Here is a 16,982-nt window from a genome sequence, read left to right as displayed (position 1 = left end):
GATTTTTAGAGGAAGAGTCCTTACTGTCTGGTGAGCTCTTCACAAGACTTCTTATTCTTATTATTACAGATCCTTTTTTTTTATTTGCCGATCATCTTAATATTGAGTAATTAATTTGAGATTCAGTGTATTTAGTTTAAAAGAATAATATTAGACTTTTTATGAAATAGGAATTCAGGGCTATTCAAATAGAAAATTCATTGATATTTAAAAATCTTTTATTTTTTAATACATAAATTGTTTAATAATAACTGGAAAATATAACTGTTTTTAAGCTATATGCAGTATACTTATCTGTAGCCATTTCGATAAATTTTAATAATATTAATTTATTATAATAGAAACTAAATTTAATCGGTTATAAATACATGCTATGTTCTATCAAAGTTTTTGCTAATCCTTACAAAATATTGTTTTATATACTACATAGTAATGCCCATACAAAACTAAAGTACATACACATGTCTACAATTATTTGACTACAAATTTTACAAATTTTTCTATATTAGACTACAAATTTTTAATATCTAATTTTGCTTTAGAATTTGTTTAAAAAATTAACTTTGTTTGAAAATATTTTTGAAATATTTTTTATTTATTGTACTTATATATATATATATATAATGTAATTCCTATATCTAATGCCATTGAAATTTGAAATTTTAATTTGATATAATAAGTCTTCATTTGTATATTTATTTTTTCATTAAGTAGCAAGAATATTTGTTTTTAATTATAATAAATAAACATTTGACAAATGAAACAAATACAAATTTTCTATTTTCCATGAAACATATATTCTCAACAATTTCGTTTTCTTATGAATTTTAACTTCATTATAAAAAATATTAATAATATTAAGTAATATTAAGTAATATATATATATATATATATATATATATATATATATATATATATTTCTACACACTACGTTATATAATATTATATAATATTATATAATACATCCATATTTGAAGAGAAGTAAATTCATTGTATTACTTAGTATAAACATGATTTTATGTAATAATGTATAACTATGTGTCAAATAATTAAATATTCAAACTGGATCCTTTGAGCAGGATTTTATATTATTAAATATTCATGTTTGTTACAATGATATATCACACTTATTATATTTTACAATGATATCTTCCTTTATACAATAGTTGAGAGTATTTAAATAATTTGAACTATATATTTAGCAGCTAATCTGTTTGATAATTTATAATAATAATTACATGTACTATCAGTAAAATAATATGATTCTTAATTGTTAATTATAGAATATAAAATATTTTAAATATAAAAACGTGTGATCGATAAATTAAAATATTAAAATATACGCTTGTTACTTAATATAATCTTATTTAAATGAAAAATATATTTTTGAATATATGCTTCCACAATTTTGAAAGAAAAATCTTAGTATTTATATTTTCAAAACTAACATTATTTTAATATTCATGCAAAGTTGAAATTTTTATATTAATAATAATTTTTATAACTATTAAATATGTATATGTATAATGAAGCATTGTAATGTTTTTATAAATATTTACGAACTTTATTTTATAATATTTTCAATTCATTTTGAAAGACCTGTAATTAATAATTCGCATAAAACAAAATTAATTTATTGAAATTAGTATATCATTTACTATTTTTATTAACAATTTTTATCATTTTCTTACTTTTAAAAATTATAGAAAAATGAAGAACCTAATTGTATTATTCGTTGTATTCCTACTGGGAGTTGCATTTACCAGTCCTGTTGAAAAATTAAACGAAAAAGTCAGCATTATTGAGCAGCAGACATTAACACCGTCAAATGATCGCAATAAATACGAAGAAGAATTATTAAATAAGCTGAATGTCAAGTGTTCGCAAAATGATTTATGCAGCTGCATCACATTCAAACTTGTTACTTATATGAACAAACTTCTGAAAAAGACTTCGATCGAGTTGACAGATGACATTGAAATTCGTAAAACCAGTCAGGTGACGGAGGAAGTTCCAAACTACCAGTCAGCTGGACGTAGTAGTCAAGACGATGAAACGGAGGTTTTAGATTTAATTGCTGGCAAGGTATTTGCTTTCATTAAATCGCGCAGCATCAAGTGGAGGTTCTTACCTGAAGATGATGTCGTTGTTTCGGCTAAAGAGGATGCTAGCGGATCTCTCAACCTTGGATTGTCAATCGAGCGATCTGAAAATGCCGTTCAAGATGGTAATTATGCTTATATGCTTTTACAATTTTAAAGAGCAAAACAATAGATAGGTTATTTTATAGAAAACATTGCCCGAACAATTTAGAAAGAATGAAAAATTTATAGCTTTAAATAAATTAAAAATTTTTATATTTGGAAATATGTTATAAATTTGATCAAATTTTCTTATTTTCTTTAAGTTTTTTCTTTAAAAAAGAAAAAAGTAAGTCTACCGTTAGCATGAAATACCCAATTGTCATAATATGTTCATTATTTCAGTTATTATTGAGAAAATTAAACATAACTTATAGAATACTTTTCTGAAGTCATAAAATGTAATATATATATAATTATAAAATAGAAAGTCAAAGGTAGTGAAAGCTTATTTTTACTTAAAAAAATTTAATTAATCTTATATCAATTGACATATATATAATGCTTGTGCCAATTATTTCTTATTGTATCATCTTAATATCGTAATAATATGATTATAAATTAATCCTAAATAAAAATATTAAACTAAATAAAAAACGTTGTCTAAACTAATAAAGACATATTCTTGATTTTTTCACGACACAATTTGTTATAAATATTAAACAGACTATAAAACTAAAAATTTCTATCTATTCTCAATTTATAATAATCAGTTATAGAAATTTAACATTATCAAAATTTATTATATTTGACTACGAAAATCAATGTTTTATATTTTATATTAAATTTATTTTTAAAATTGGAAATACTTTATTAAGAATTGTCTAAAATTCATTTATGTTTGATAAAACAGAATTACATATATAATCTTTTGCATTTTTTAATTTATTTTTGAAAATGTTTATTAATGAAACATGTTAATAGTGTATCTCTAATTTGTATGTTAAATAATAAATAAGTAACATTTATTATTTTTTCAGATAGTTAAAAGAAATTATTTTTATAAAAATCATTCGACATGATCAGATATGATTTACTATGTGCGAAGAAATTTATCCTTATTCAGTAGTAAAATGAAAAATATAACGATATTAAACTATAAAAGATATCTATTTATTATATATAAAATATATTTTAAATATTTTTTTCTTTAAAAATTTCAGTAAATATTGCAATTTAATTTGATTAATATTATTATGAGTGCATTAGATAACTAATTAAATTCCATTTGATTCAACTTTCTTTTCGCTACTATGTTATCGGTTTTATATTTTTGTCCTCATTATAATTAGTACTTAAAAGGACTTTTTGAAATAACACAAAACATAGAAATTATGATCATATACAATTATGTTACTGTTATATGCACTGCTATTTATTTTAATTTATCAATGGCAACGAATTTTTTATTATATTATACACAATAAAATATTGTAGAGTTAGTATTTTTGACGTTTATAGAATAGTGTTTTACATATACAATAGAAAATATTCAAATAAATAATCGGAGAGGGTGAAAGTTAGATAATTTTGAAACACTGTTACATTTATCCCAATACATGTAATTCTCTAAAACCATTAGAGCATAATGAAAACACGATATATATAATTATTGTTTCAGGTCGCGGCAAGAAGAATAACATGGGTCCACTTTTGGCTGCAGCCGTTTTGAAAATTGGTTTAATTGGAGGATTAGCATTCAAAGGATTAGCTCTTCTAGTTGGAAAAGCTCTGCTCCTTTCAAAGATCGCTCTTCTTCTTGCCGGTATAATTGGTTTGAAGAAATTATTTTCTCAACAGAAGCACGTGACGTATGAAGTAGTCGCTCATCCACATCACGCTGCTAGTCACACCATTGAAAGTCATGGTCACGGTGACTATTCGGGTGGTTGGGCAAGGAATTTCCAGAAACACCAATCCGAAGCTGCTCAACAAATGGCGTACTCATCACATGTACCCCAGTGAGATGCTTAAATATATTATAGTACTAGATTAAGAGAGAGAGAGAGAGAGAGAGAGAGAGAGAATAGAGAGAGAATAGAGAGCGAGATAGAGAGAGAGAGAGAGCGAGATAGAGAGAGATAGAGAGAGAGAGAGAGAGAGAGAACATAATGTTGTGTATAAGAAATCAATTAGGATTTCGAATGAAACGAATGAGGCCAGTTTCTAATGACATTATGAAATGGATCTTTCAAATGATTCAAGATTTTTTCTATGAAATATTATTTGAACTGAAAGAGAATCAGGTTAATCGGGTGTGTTCGTATAAGGAATTAGGAAACAAATAATCTTACACATAGATCAACCATCAATAGTATGCTCTATTAACCTTATTCCTTGTGAATCAAAAAGACAATAATTTTCTGCAAATTAATTACATTTATTTTGTATAATATCAAAACACTTTCTTCAATTTTTATATGCTACTCTTAAAGTTTTATTTAAACAAAACTTATAATTTGTTAATTCGGAATCCAATAGATTTTTTAAAATATCTGGAAAAAAATTTATATACATCGTTATCCTAGGAAAAAAGATTTAAACATTGACGTTTCTCTCTCATAGTCTCATACTATAAATTAATGCTTTTCCTACAGTTCATGAGCTTAATTTAAGTCAATCTTCTTTCTCCCACTCAAATTAGTTTTAAGCAAACAAAATCCGTCCCTCTTTTAGAACTCATTGCTATTGTTTAACCCCAACTTTGATTAACCCCGACTTTGATTTTCCCACAGTAAAAGAAAACCAAACACTTGACTCGACGCATTTGACTTAAATGTATGTGTTTTAAGTACTTGTACTTATTAACTGTTTCGAATATAATGAAGATTACCTTTCCTATAATCTCAAATACATAAAAACTTCTACGTTTTTATTTCTGACAATAATACGGGTCAACGCAATTTTCATACTTATATGTGGATACATATATTATATACGGATATATACTTTTCATAGAATACTACTCAAATTATTGACTTGATGTTATTTAAGTATTCTATTTAAATAACTGATACAAAGTTGAAGAGTTCAACTATTTGCAAGCCCTTAAAAGATAGCGAAGGTGTATTTTGGATTAAGCGGAAATTTGTAAAATATTTATGTATATACACATAAAGCGTATAAATACATACACACACACACACACATATATGTATGACGATGCTTTAACGGTTAACGGATACATTACTACACCACGGACGCTAACTACTATTTCACGAGAAGTTGTGCGTAAGGAAGGCACGCACTTGTCCCACTTTCACGCCAGGAACCGAGAAAAAAGTAAATTAAGACGAAAAAAAAGAAGCAGGAGAGAAACTGGTCCGATCAAGGTCACTATCTTATACCATTGACGTCACATATACTCACAAATACGTAGGACTAGACTAGACAGGAAATTGACTTTAATCCAGAGAAACCACCTAATTACTTATTTTTCATTTCAGATTTAATATCGAAGTTTTTTTGACTAAATCAAATAACAAACTATATTATAACAGACCAACATATACAATTTTGCCTATTAATTCATTATTTTCAATTTCTTTACATTTTCTATTCTACCCTCTTCAAGTGTTTCCACGTGAAATTTTTGTCTAATATTATTAACTAAAAACAATAAATTTTTTAAAAATTAGGTTAGATAATATTATTCCTATTTCTATTATTTATTATATTATTGTATATTTAATTTATTTATCTCTGATTGATGAGAGAAAATGATTGTATTATAACGTGTTACTGTTGCCTAATGCGAGAATAAATATTTATTGTTTTGTATAAATCGTTGTTTTTAATATTTCTCCTTTCAATTAACTCTATTTCTAATTTATAGCAAAAACTGATAAATTATCAAACTGTTTTATAGCAGTGACATAAAGTAACATAATTAATTTTAATTACAAGATATTAGTATTAAATGAATTATTTCATTTAAGAAAACTTTGTTTTATTATATATTATTAGTTAAAAGTTGCATGAAAACATTTAATCATTTGATTAGTAAATTAGAGCTCGAACATAATGCTATTTTAGTAATTATTATGATTTTCACAACCGTAAAGGAAATAGATTTACACAAAGTAGAGATAATTTATATTATTTGTAACTCTAATTACATTTGAAAGTAGAAAACTAGTATAATTTTATATTTCGTGGCTATAGTTATACAGGTTGCAGTACATTAAATAATTTTTTTTTCAAATCTATCTTTATCGTAATTCCTATGTATATTGTAGCAAATTATGAAATGTCATTTAAAACTTGTCGTATGGAATATAACAATAAAAATTTTTATAATTTAATTAGTATTTCAATTTCTTTGCTTTTCAATTCGAAATTTTAGAAACCAAATAATAATTACTTTCACATTAAAAAGTAATAATTAGTAAATAAAATTACCGTTCAATAATATTATATTTTTTTTAATTATTTTTTAATTTATTTCAATATTTATAACCTAAAAATCCTTTGTAATATGTTAAATATTTTGTTTATTATAATTTGTAATATTATTATTGTTTATGTCCGAAAGTATTAAACAATTATATTTTTATAACGATGCCGAAATAAAACATTTATTACAAAAATTGGTTTTGTAGCAATAGCTACAACAATAATAAAAACAAATATTTTATTTATAATACTATGTTAATAATTTTTAGCTTTGGAATATTAAAAAAAAAAGTTTTTTAACACTTCTTTCGTAACTATTCAGTATATTGGTCTATAACAAATAAAATTTTTCTTCGAACTAATTAATATACATTTATGCCGATAAATACATATTAATTTTTAAAATGTTTCAATTAAAATTTCTATTATACGTAGAAAAATATGATAGAACAGAAGGGGTTTTAAAAATTTTCATCGATTGAAGAATGGCAAATGTGCTATTTACTTTAAGATAACTTATTATAATTACGCTGTTGTTATCTTAATAAACGTTACTACTACTACTACTACTATTATTATTATTATTATTTTTATTATTATTATTATTATTATTATTATTAACACAATCACTATACTTGATATTAATTATGACTTTTATAAATTTTTCGCTATTTATTATTTAAAAATAACTCTCAAAAGACAGAAAAAAGATTAAAAAAATTTAATTCGTTTAAAAATGATAATTACATAAAAAATTATATTCCAAATTTTGAATTTCAATAAAATAATAATTTCAGCTATTATTCTGCCAACTATTTTTTTTTATTAATCTTCATGTATTTGATGATTTCTTATATTTTATAATATATAATTATCTATTTCTAATAGAAAAATAATATTTATAATATATAAAAAATAAAATATAAATTAAAAGTGAAAACAAATTCGTTCGATTTTACAATTCTATATTAATGTTGTTTTGTAAATTTTATTTGCAAAATAAAAATGTTTTGCGTAACGAGAAAGAAATTTTCTAAGTGTAATATTTGAAGGAGTTCGAGGGAGAATGTTTTTTGAAACTATTAGCGCCGTGGTATTTAATTTATCCGCTTCAATCATAACAATAAAATAGTAAGTATGGCTTTTATTATTTTTGTAAAATATTTTATTTCGATTTTACAATGTAATTCTGTGGTAGTCCAAGGTCAAAATAAATGAAAACGATGATGTTATTAGAATGATGAACCGTTATGAGGCATTTTGTTGCGGTATTGTGTGACAAATATCACTGTGTTCTATAGGTTGATTATCCAACCAAATATTGCTCTATTATAAGCTGCTTAACTTCAGTAATTAACGATATATATATATATATATATATATATATATATATATATATATTGTAGTGCAGTTAAAAGTAATGCAGTATTAATTAGTCATATGATAATTTAGTTTATGTAATTTTATTCTTAATGGGATTAATAGAAATATTTATAATTAAGTTTTACCTAAACCCATGAAAAATAATTTTTTTCATTTGTATTTTAACAAAATATTTACTTTAATAAAATAGTGAATATACATAATAATATAATACACTAATAATATCAATCTTAATTTTTTAATTTCATCAACCAGTTTTTATTGAAAAAATTAAGTTATTACATAAAATTTATAAAACTAATTTATTAATAGTACAAGCGCCCACACTCATACTTTCACTAATGAATCCTATACATAATTATTTTATATAGATAATTTTAATAAGTTTATTAAATTAATTTTGTTCAATAGAGTTCCATTTATCAATCTGCATTTTAAATGTGCTTTTAATTCAAAACGTAAATATGTATTTTATCTACTAGTTTGATTTATTTTGATTAAATATCAAATACAACCATGAGCCAATATATTAATTATGTTTAGATTAGTTATGATAATTTGCTCACTGATGGAAAAGATCTTAATGTAGATATTTTTAATTGTACAGGAATGAGTATAATTAAGAGCGATAGCTTTATAATTAAAATTTTGCAGTAAATAAGTATAGAAAAAAAAATGAATTCTGAATCTTTTTAACCATTAATATAATAATTTCATAAATAAAGTAATAGAATAATACAAAGGGATTGAAGATAATTACATATTTTGCAAAATCAGCAAATATATATTTAGTACAATGTAATATTTTTTATTTAAACATTTTAGGTTCAAATTAACTCATATATTTATTGAGTTAAATACATTATTTTCTTAATTTTCTTATAAACAGATATACAAAATTTCCAATCAATTTAATTGAAAAAGTTTTAGATATTACAATTATTAATTTTTTAACAATATGAAGACGAAATGATTATAAACTTATCATTATTTGCGTTTTCCATACGTTTTAAGCATTTATTTTGAATTACTGTTTTATTAAGATAATATGTATATATGCATACTTTCTGTATTATCGACAGAGTTATTTTTCCATATTTTATATTTATTGATATGTGCATCACAATTTTAAAAATATAATATCTTTTAACAAAGGAAACAACAATGATTTATAATAATATTAATATATTATAAAAAATTTGATAAACCTGAAGTCGATAAAGAAGATTTCGGATAGGTTTTGAATTCAATTTCATTTGTTACTAAAAAGATTTTCACATAAATACGAGTGTAATATCTAATTATTGATATTAATAATTTAGCAAATGAATTTGTGAAAAATAGGTTTAAATATTAAATTATTTGATATTAAAATAATTAATGAAAAGAAATATTGGTTGCAAATTTGAATATAAGCAATCACAATGAATGGATTGATTTACCGGCAAGTGGCGACGCATAAAACCGTGGAGAAAATCAACGACAACTTGAGCATTCACGAAAGAGATAAGTATGCGGTGCTTCCTTTCACTCACGGCTAAGTAAAAGTGGTCGAAAATTAAGAGGGCAAGGTAATTATAAGCGCATCGGTACTTCCTTAACATTACGGAAGTTCAAGGATGACGAGGTCAACATTTGAGCATCGCAAATTTTCTAAATTACCGTATAATTTCTCTTGTCTGGCATTGAAATAAAATATCATTACGATTTAGTCATATTACGTAAAATTAATTTTTTATCGTGCATTATAATTTATTATTTTGGTAGATGATATTATTAATTATAAAATATATTATTAACTATAAAATACTATAAAGTACAATTAATTAAAAAAAAACCATTTCAAAATTTTAATCGAATTTATATTTTTAATATTTTCTACTTATACAAAGTGCATAAATTATAAATTATTAATTAAATTATTATATATATAATTATTATAAAATATAAAATAGTTATAAAATAATTAAAATAATTCTACTACTAGAATATATAATATAACAGGATAAAAATAGAAAATATTTATTTTTAATAAGTTTATTAATTAGAATTTGGAGTTAGTTTATCATAAAAGACATTATAAATGTAATAATTTAATAATTTATTAATTTATTTGTTTAATATTTAAACATGCTGAATAAACTGTTGAGCTGCATGATTATTTATTGTAAATATAATTTTTCTTTAATTACTTGATTAATTTTTACGAACAGTTGCAAGAGAAAAAATTGTATTAGTTATTAATTAAATTATTGAACATAAGTCATTATAATAAAACATAAATTCTTTAGTAATTGAATTATAAGTGGTAAATTGATAAGTTGAACAAAAGGAAGCCAAATTTTGTATTAGTTACGATTTATATTTGTTTTTGTTAGTGCTTCTATTGCCAGTAAGAAATTATCATAGTACATAATTTAAGATATTTCCTATATCATCGCTTAAAAGAATAATTGAAAAAAAATTAACTTAACTTAAGTTATTTTTCAATAATTTTAATATTAATTTATTAAATAAGTAATGTGAAAAAAGTTGAATTATTTGGATTTTTCACTTGGATTTTAATAAAATTATTGCGGAATTATTCATAATGATTTGTAATTAATAATTAAAAATCAGTTTAAGATTGAATTTGGAGTATACTTAGATAATAAATGTTACTTATTAATTTTACTTGTAAAATAAAGATATCTATTACTTATTTTTATTTAAAAAATTATATAAGTAATTCATAACTATTTTAAAATATGTTTAGCACATATCTAAATATCTGTGAATAAACTTAAGAAAATATAAAAAACATAAAAATTACTACTCAGAATCGATATATATAAATAAATGGTGCAGCCTAACGTCCTCCTTTTCAGTAAACGCTTTCACCTTTGATATCGGCTCATCGAGACCGGAAGAAATAAACGTTGTTTCCATCATGGAAGATAAATGCATACTTATTTATGCCCAATGGAAAGGAAAGGTAAGAAGAGGAATGGGTATAAAAAATGTCGATATTCTCTTCCTACATATATGTATCCATGTGTAGGAATTAATATGTATTTTTAATAGGATTAATAATAAAAAGAGCGACAGAGAGAAAGAGAGATGAGAGAAAGACAGTGAGAGTAAGAGAGAACGAGAGAGAGAAAGAGAGAGAGAGAGAGAGAGAGAGAGAGAGAGAAGAGAGAAAGAGGACAGTCAGACAAAAGTGAAGACTTTCGATTTTTTACGTCAATATTTTGATGGGATGATATATTGTACAAGATATGCCCATATTAATTTAAAATTTCTAAAGAAAATAAACCTTTGTGCAATACTTAAAATTTAAAATGTCTAATACGTTATACATTAATACACTGTTCAATATATATATATATATATATATATATATATATATTTTTTTTTATTGATACTTTTGTTATAGATGATTTTTGTTTTCCAAATCTTAATATACTATTTTATATAATTATGAAGTATTATTTTCAATGAATTATTGGGATGGATGGTTTTATTACATATCAAAATAATTATAATATGTTATATACAAATGTTTTAAATGTCATTATTTGTTAAATTGTTATTGATTAATTTCATTAAACTTTCAATTAATTGGTAAAGAAACAAAATATTTGACTTTTTTCATGGTATTTAAGAATCGTATGGGTATTCTTCTAAAATAAATGTAACAGATAACTAACTAAATTGAGGTATTATAATATATAATCATTTCCTTTCAAATATTAATAAGAAACATTATTAATAATAATTATTTGTACAATCAAAAATAGTGATTGGGTATATAAAATTTAAATATTTTCTAATAAACTTTTGCATGTAAAACTTAATAATCTATATTAGAATTTTATCAAATACATGTAATATTACATATAAGACACAAGCAAAAAGAATAATAAACAAACGAATGTAATAATAAAGATGAATAAGTATAAAAGTATAAAATGGATGGAGAGAGAGAGAGAGAGAGAGAGAGAGAGAGAGAGAGAGAGAGAGAGTATGGATCTGGGTATTTGACAGAGGTAAAGCTAGTTATCGAGTCATCCATCTTTAGTGGAATGGGCCAAGTGTCACGCGGCGACTCAGGTTATATACACGGTGGGCAGGTTGTATTTAGGTACGAAGCTCGTCTCGCTGAGGAAGTAGCACAGAAGAGAAAGGTATGCACACGGAGATGATCTACATTGGAGCGCCCAGCTTTATCACTCTCTTCACTCTTTCACCAATCGTTATTTCTTCGTGAATAACCTACTCGCCCTTTTCTCTTTTGCTTTATTATAATGTTCTTGTATTGGTGAGTGTCCGTATGGGTTAAAGATTTTTTGGCCTGGAGTGACACGAGGAACTTTTTTCATGTTTCGTAATTCGCAGACTGTAAAATACATTTCATTTCTTTTCAAATAACTTTTCATCTGTCAATAAACGATTGTTGGTACTATTTACTTTTTATGACTTGGACAACTTAAAAGAATCCTTTTGAATTACATGAATATATTTTAATAGTAGTTATATTCAAATTCTGTATATAATTTTTTTCTTTCATGTAATATAAAATTAAATTTTGAAACTGAATAGATACGTTTAAAGTTAACCTGCAAATATTTTGCATCATACATCGCCTAATTATGTTTCTATTAAAAAAATGTATCAATAACTATGATTTAAAAAAATCTCTTTTATTTAATGTTATTCTTCCAGAAATTAAATTAAGAAAACTATCTTTCTATCTAATATCGTTATAAGCAATATATTATTAAACAGATATAATAATAGTTTAATATAGTATACTAGTTAAAATAGTAAATAGATAATGGAAAACATGATTATTAAAAATACATATTAAATTTCATTATTATGCGTAAATATTATATTAATAAATGATTAAAAATTATAAATAATGTGTGTAACATTTATTCATGAAATTTTTTTACTCAATCGTGTTATTTACAGTGAATATAAATACATAAAATATTACTGCACATTTGAAATATTATGATTAAATTTAATTAATTCCATCTATAATAATAAATAACGTCAAATATGAAGGCCAATTTATAAATTTTTCCTGTATGAATCGAAGTATTTTTAATAAAAAATTTGTATAGTTACAAATGAATATATCTAATAATAATAATAATAATTCTAATTCACAGCCAGTTAGTTCATTCTAAGAGATCAATTCTTCTTTATATATATATATATACTAATACAAATATGATAATAACGCATCATTTGATATTATTTTATTAAATTTTTAATATATTTTATATACCGAATATTTTAATATGAGATTAGAATTTTATTTTTTATTTATTTATTTTTTTTAGTCAAAAGATTATTTTCCATAAATAATTTTATAAATATAATAGATTATTTTATAAACCAAATTATGGTCCGGGAATATTATTACTAATTATTGTAATATGCATATCATTCATAATATATCACATATTAAATCTCATTGTTTATCTAATTTATTATATAAATTAGATAAATTAGCCAAATATATTAATTTAATTATAAATTTGAGTAAAATCTAATATTTTATTTTATACTATTAGTCCGAATTCTAATTTGTTTTTTTTTTTTTTTTACAATTACTTTAATAATACACTACGTTAAGATTATAGAGTTGAGTAATTTAAAACTAAAAATGTGTACGAGTTATTAAATTCAATTAGTACTGAGATAAAATAAAGATTAATTTAATATTTTGTCATTTTTGTAATGTTTTGAGTTTCACGTTTGCATAATAATTGAAAAAGATGTAATTTATATTTATATTATAATTTATATTTATATAATTTATACATATATAATGCGATGAAATGCATAATTGTTTAGCGATAAATTAGTTTATGTATTGTAAAAATAAAACTTTGAAGAAATAGTATCGTAGTTTCTATATAAATCAAAGCAATACTTGCTATTCGGATTGTAACTAACGAACAACGTTTAGCTAATTAAGCTCGGCGGTATATTCATTCAAGATTAAAAGACAAATTCATACTTTTCTTCAGATTAATATTCGATATTGTTCAGTCGACAATAATTATGAAAAATGTCTTGAATATGCTGAATAACCAAGGAAATGTCTTTTATGTAGGTATCTAGGAGTACGAAACAAAAAAGGTTCATCGGTGCCTTTCCAACTTCGTAACGCTCTGTAAACGTTCCTGGGCTTTTGTGTCTATCCAATGTCTTTCTCTTAGAACAATCTCTACAGGTCCAACGAAAAATTTAAAGATCTTTCGTTTCGACTTGCAGTTTGAGCGTTTTTATTACCTTAAGCCTATATTCTGAGCTGAAATATAAAGCCAAGTATCGTCGTCTAAGTTTCCATTGTTACTGTTTCGCTTCACGGCAACGCTATGTGTTCATCGCGATCACTCTTAATCCTTGGAATATTCTTCGTTGTGAATTGTCGTAATGTTCATGCTGATGTCAATGATACGATATGGAAAGGTTTTTCAGTGATGTGTATGAGCGATGAAAACAACGAAATCATGAATCTCTCAGTATCTTGTCATGGAGTTAAATTAGTGAGAAAGATTGTTCAGAAATTTCTAGAAGAATTTAAAAAGAAGAGAAATTTGGAAATACTAGACGGAGTTAGTTTGGTAAAGAGCGATATTGAAGATGTGTCTTCTCGAAATGGTAGAGCATTAAATAGATTTGGTCAAATTGGATCGATGGTGAAACTTTTAGAAAATAGGGAACTGAGAATTAAGCTGCCAAGTCTGTTACCAGAGAATTTCGAGTCAGCAATTGAAGAAAGTTTACCATCTACTGAACAAGGTATTTTTGAATTACATCATATTATAATTATTTATTATTATTATTATTATTATTCTTATTATTATTATTATTATTAATATTATTATTATTATTATTATTATTCTTATTATTATTATTATTATTAATATTATTATTATTATTATTATTATTCTTATTATTATTATTATTATTAATATTATTATTATTAATATTTACTTATATTAATTTTAAATATTGTATTATTTCTATTTAATCAATTGGAATATACGAGTCAATTATGCTAAGGAACAATATATATTTAGATAGAGTAATTAAATAATTTATTAACTAATTAAATTTATAATATGCAGAAAATTAAACTTTTATTCGTAAAATGAAAGTATAATTATTATTAGAAAAATGGAATCCCATTTATTGATATTTAAATTATTTTGAAATTACTTTTGAGACGATATTATTTAATTAGTATACTTATATAATGTAATTCTTATAAAAATTGCTTAATTTTATTTCTAATAAAATTATCTTAGTTTGTTCATTACTATCAATATTTTACAATTGTTATAATTTCGTATTATTTTATGATTGTATAATGCATTCAACAAAAATACTGCATATCGTGAATTGAAAAATATGCTTTTAAATTATGTAAAAAAAAAAATTTTTTTTTTTTTAAAATAAAATTTGTATTGATGCAGGAAGAAAGAGTTCAGGAGGATTCGGCGGAGGGAAAAAAGGTGACGGTGGAGTCATGATGATGGCTTTAATGATGGGTAAGTATTATTCTAGGCAAATATAAATTATTTTTCTGTAAATCAAATGTTATTTATTTGAAGCGATAGTATTTATTTAAAAAATAATAGATTATTTAATATAAATATTTGTAATACACATACGTGTTCATATAAATATAAGCGATGGTTGATTTAAAAGATAATTATATTCGTTTTGAGATAATCCTGTATATTAATCACGAAAATATTTGTACACTATCATTAGGTAAAATGATGGCAGCGATGGGTTTTGGAGCTCTTGCCCTTTTGGCTATGAAAGCTCTCATGGTATCTTCTCTTGCTCTTATGCTCTCACTAATTATTGCTGCCAAAAAGCTTGCCAGCGGTAAAGAAGAGGATAGTCATCATGTTGTTTATGCTCAGGAAATTAGTTCATCTCATCATCGACGACGGAGGAGTCCAGATAACATCTTTGATGATTTCAAAATGCAGCCATATCAAGGATATATGATTGTACCGACCGAGCTTCAAAAGTTACGATCATGAAGTAAACATGCATTCGTGTGCTTTCTGTTTTACCGTCGGTCGCATCTTTATTATTTTATATGACCGACTTACGCAATATTATTTGTATAGAGCGACAAACGCTATATGATCTATAGAAGAAAATACTCTTAAATAATTATGAGGCGTAAGAACTTTATTTTCATAAAGTCGAAAGGAAGTCACGATCTGCAGTGAACAAAATTAATCTACATAATTACGATGTATTTCAGCTAAGGTAGGATTCTAGTATTTTTTTTTATACTGTATGTATTCTCATATTTTCATATTCAATCGTAATCCATAATTTATTTTATTTGAATTTTTTCATAATTTATAAATAGGATTAAATTTTAATGTATCAAAAGATTCAAATTTAAAATAAATTGTATTTTATTTTTGTTAAATTAATTAATTTAAATAACAAATAACAAATTTAAATAACAAATAATTAACAAAATAAAAAAATTAAAAAAAATAAATAAATATATATATATATATATATATATATATGAGTCGCATTTAATTTATAGAATTTTTATAAATGTACTTACAGTAGTATAACCATATTTTAGATTTAAAAAAGTAAAACGAACACAAAAATTCAAATTATAAGATTATGTGAACTAATCACAATATTTAAATTGTGTTCAATTATATAGGTAAATGTTTCTAATTATTGTTTTTTCTAAAAATTTAGTAATTTCATTACAATTTAATGGCAATTAATTATTTATGTAAGTAAAATAAGATTACAGTATTGCCTCAAGACTGAGTAAAATGAACAAAAATGACTAATAACTAGTAAGTCGATAATTTATTATAAAATCATTATAAAAAACGTGACATTTAAACATCATTTATTATATTTGAAATTATGAAAAGAAGATAAATATATTTCAGATTTTTATTAAAATTCGAATTTTATAATTATATTATATTAATATTTTTATAAAATAATATTATTTTATCATTGTTCTTTTTTTTTTTATAGTTTTTA

General features: G+C 23.3%; 2 protein-coding genes across 2 annotated transcripts; both read left to right on the top strand.

Moving 5' to 3' along the window:
* On the top strand, positions 1 to 4,146 carry LOC105367981 (uncharacterized). The gene is made up of 3 exons (XM_011506859.1): positions 1 to 30; positions 1,707 to 2,227; positions 3,763 to 4,146. Exons 2-3 carry the CDS (start codon positions 1,711 to 1,713, stop codon positions 4,104 to 4,106), a joined length of 861 nt encoding a protein of 286 aa, XP_011505161.1. The 5' UTR covers positions 1 to 30; positions 1,707 to 1,710; the 3' UTR covers positions 4,107 to 4,146.
* Positions 4,147 to 14,047: 9,901 nt separating this feature from the next.
* On the top strand, positions 14,048 to 16,176 carry LOC105367980 (uncharacterized). The gene is made up of 3 exons (XM_011506858.1): positions 14,048 to 14,726; positions 15,404 to 15,478; positions 15,705 to 16,176. Exons 1-3 carry the CDS (start codon positions 14,300 to 14,302, stop codon positions 15,983 to 15,985), a joined length of 783 nt encoding a protein of 260 aa, XP_011505160.1. The 5' UTR covers positions 14,048 to 14,299; the 3' UTR covers positions 15,986 to 16,176.
* Positions 16,177 to 16,982: the final 806 nt, after the last annotated feature.

Source organism: Ceratosolen solmsi, unplaced genomic scaffold, assembly GCF_000503995.2.
Source record: "Ceratosolen solmsi marchali unplaced genomic scaffold, CerSol_1.0 scaffold6, whole genome shotgun sequence".
NCBI classification, from domain to species: Eukaryota; Metazoa; Arthropoda; class Insecta; order Hymenoptera; family Agaonidae; genus Ceratosolen; species Ceratosolen solmsi.
This window is presented reverse-complemented; position numbering and strand designations above follow the sequence as displayed.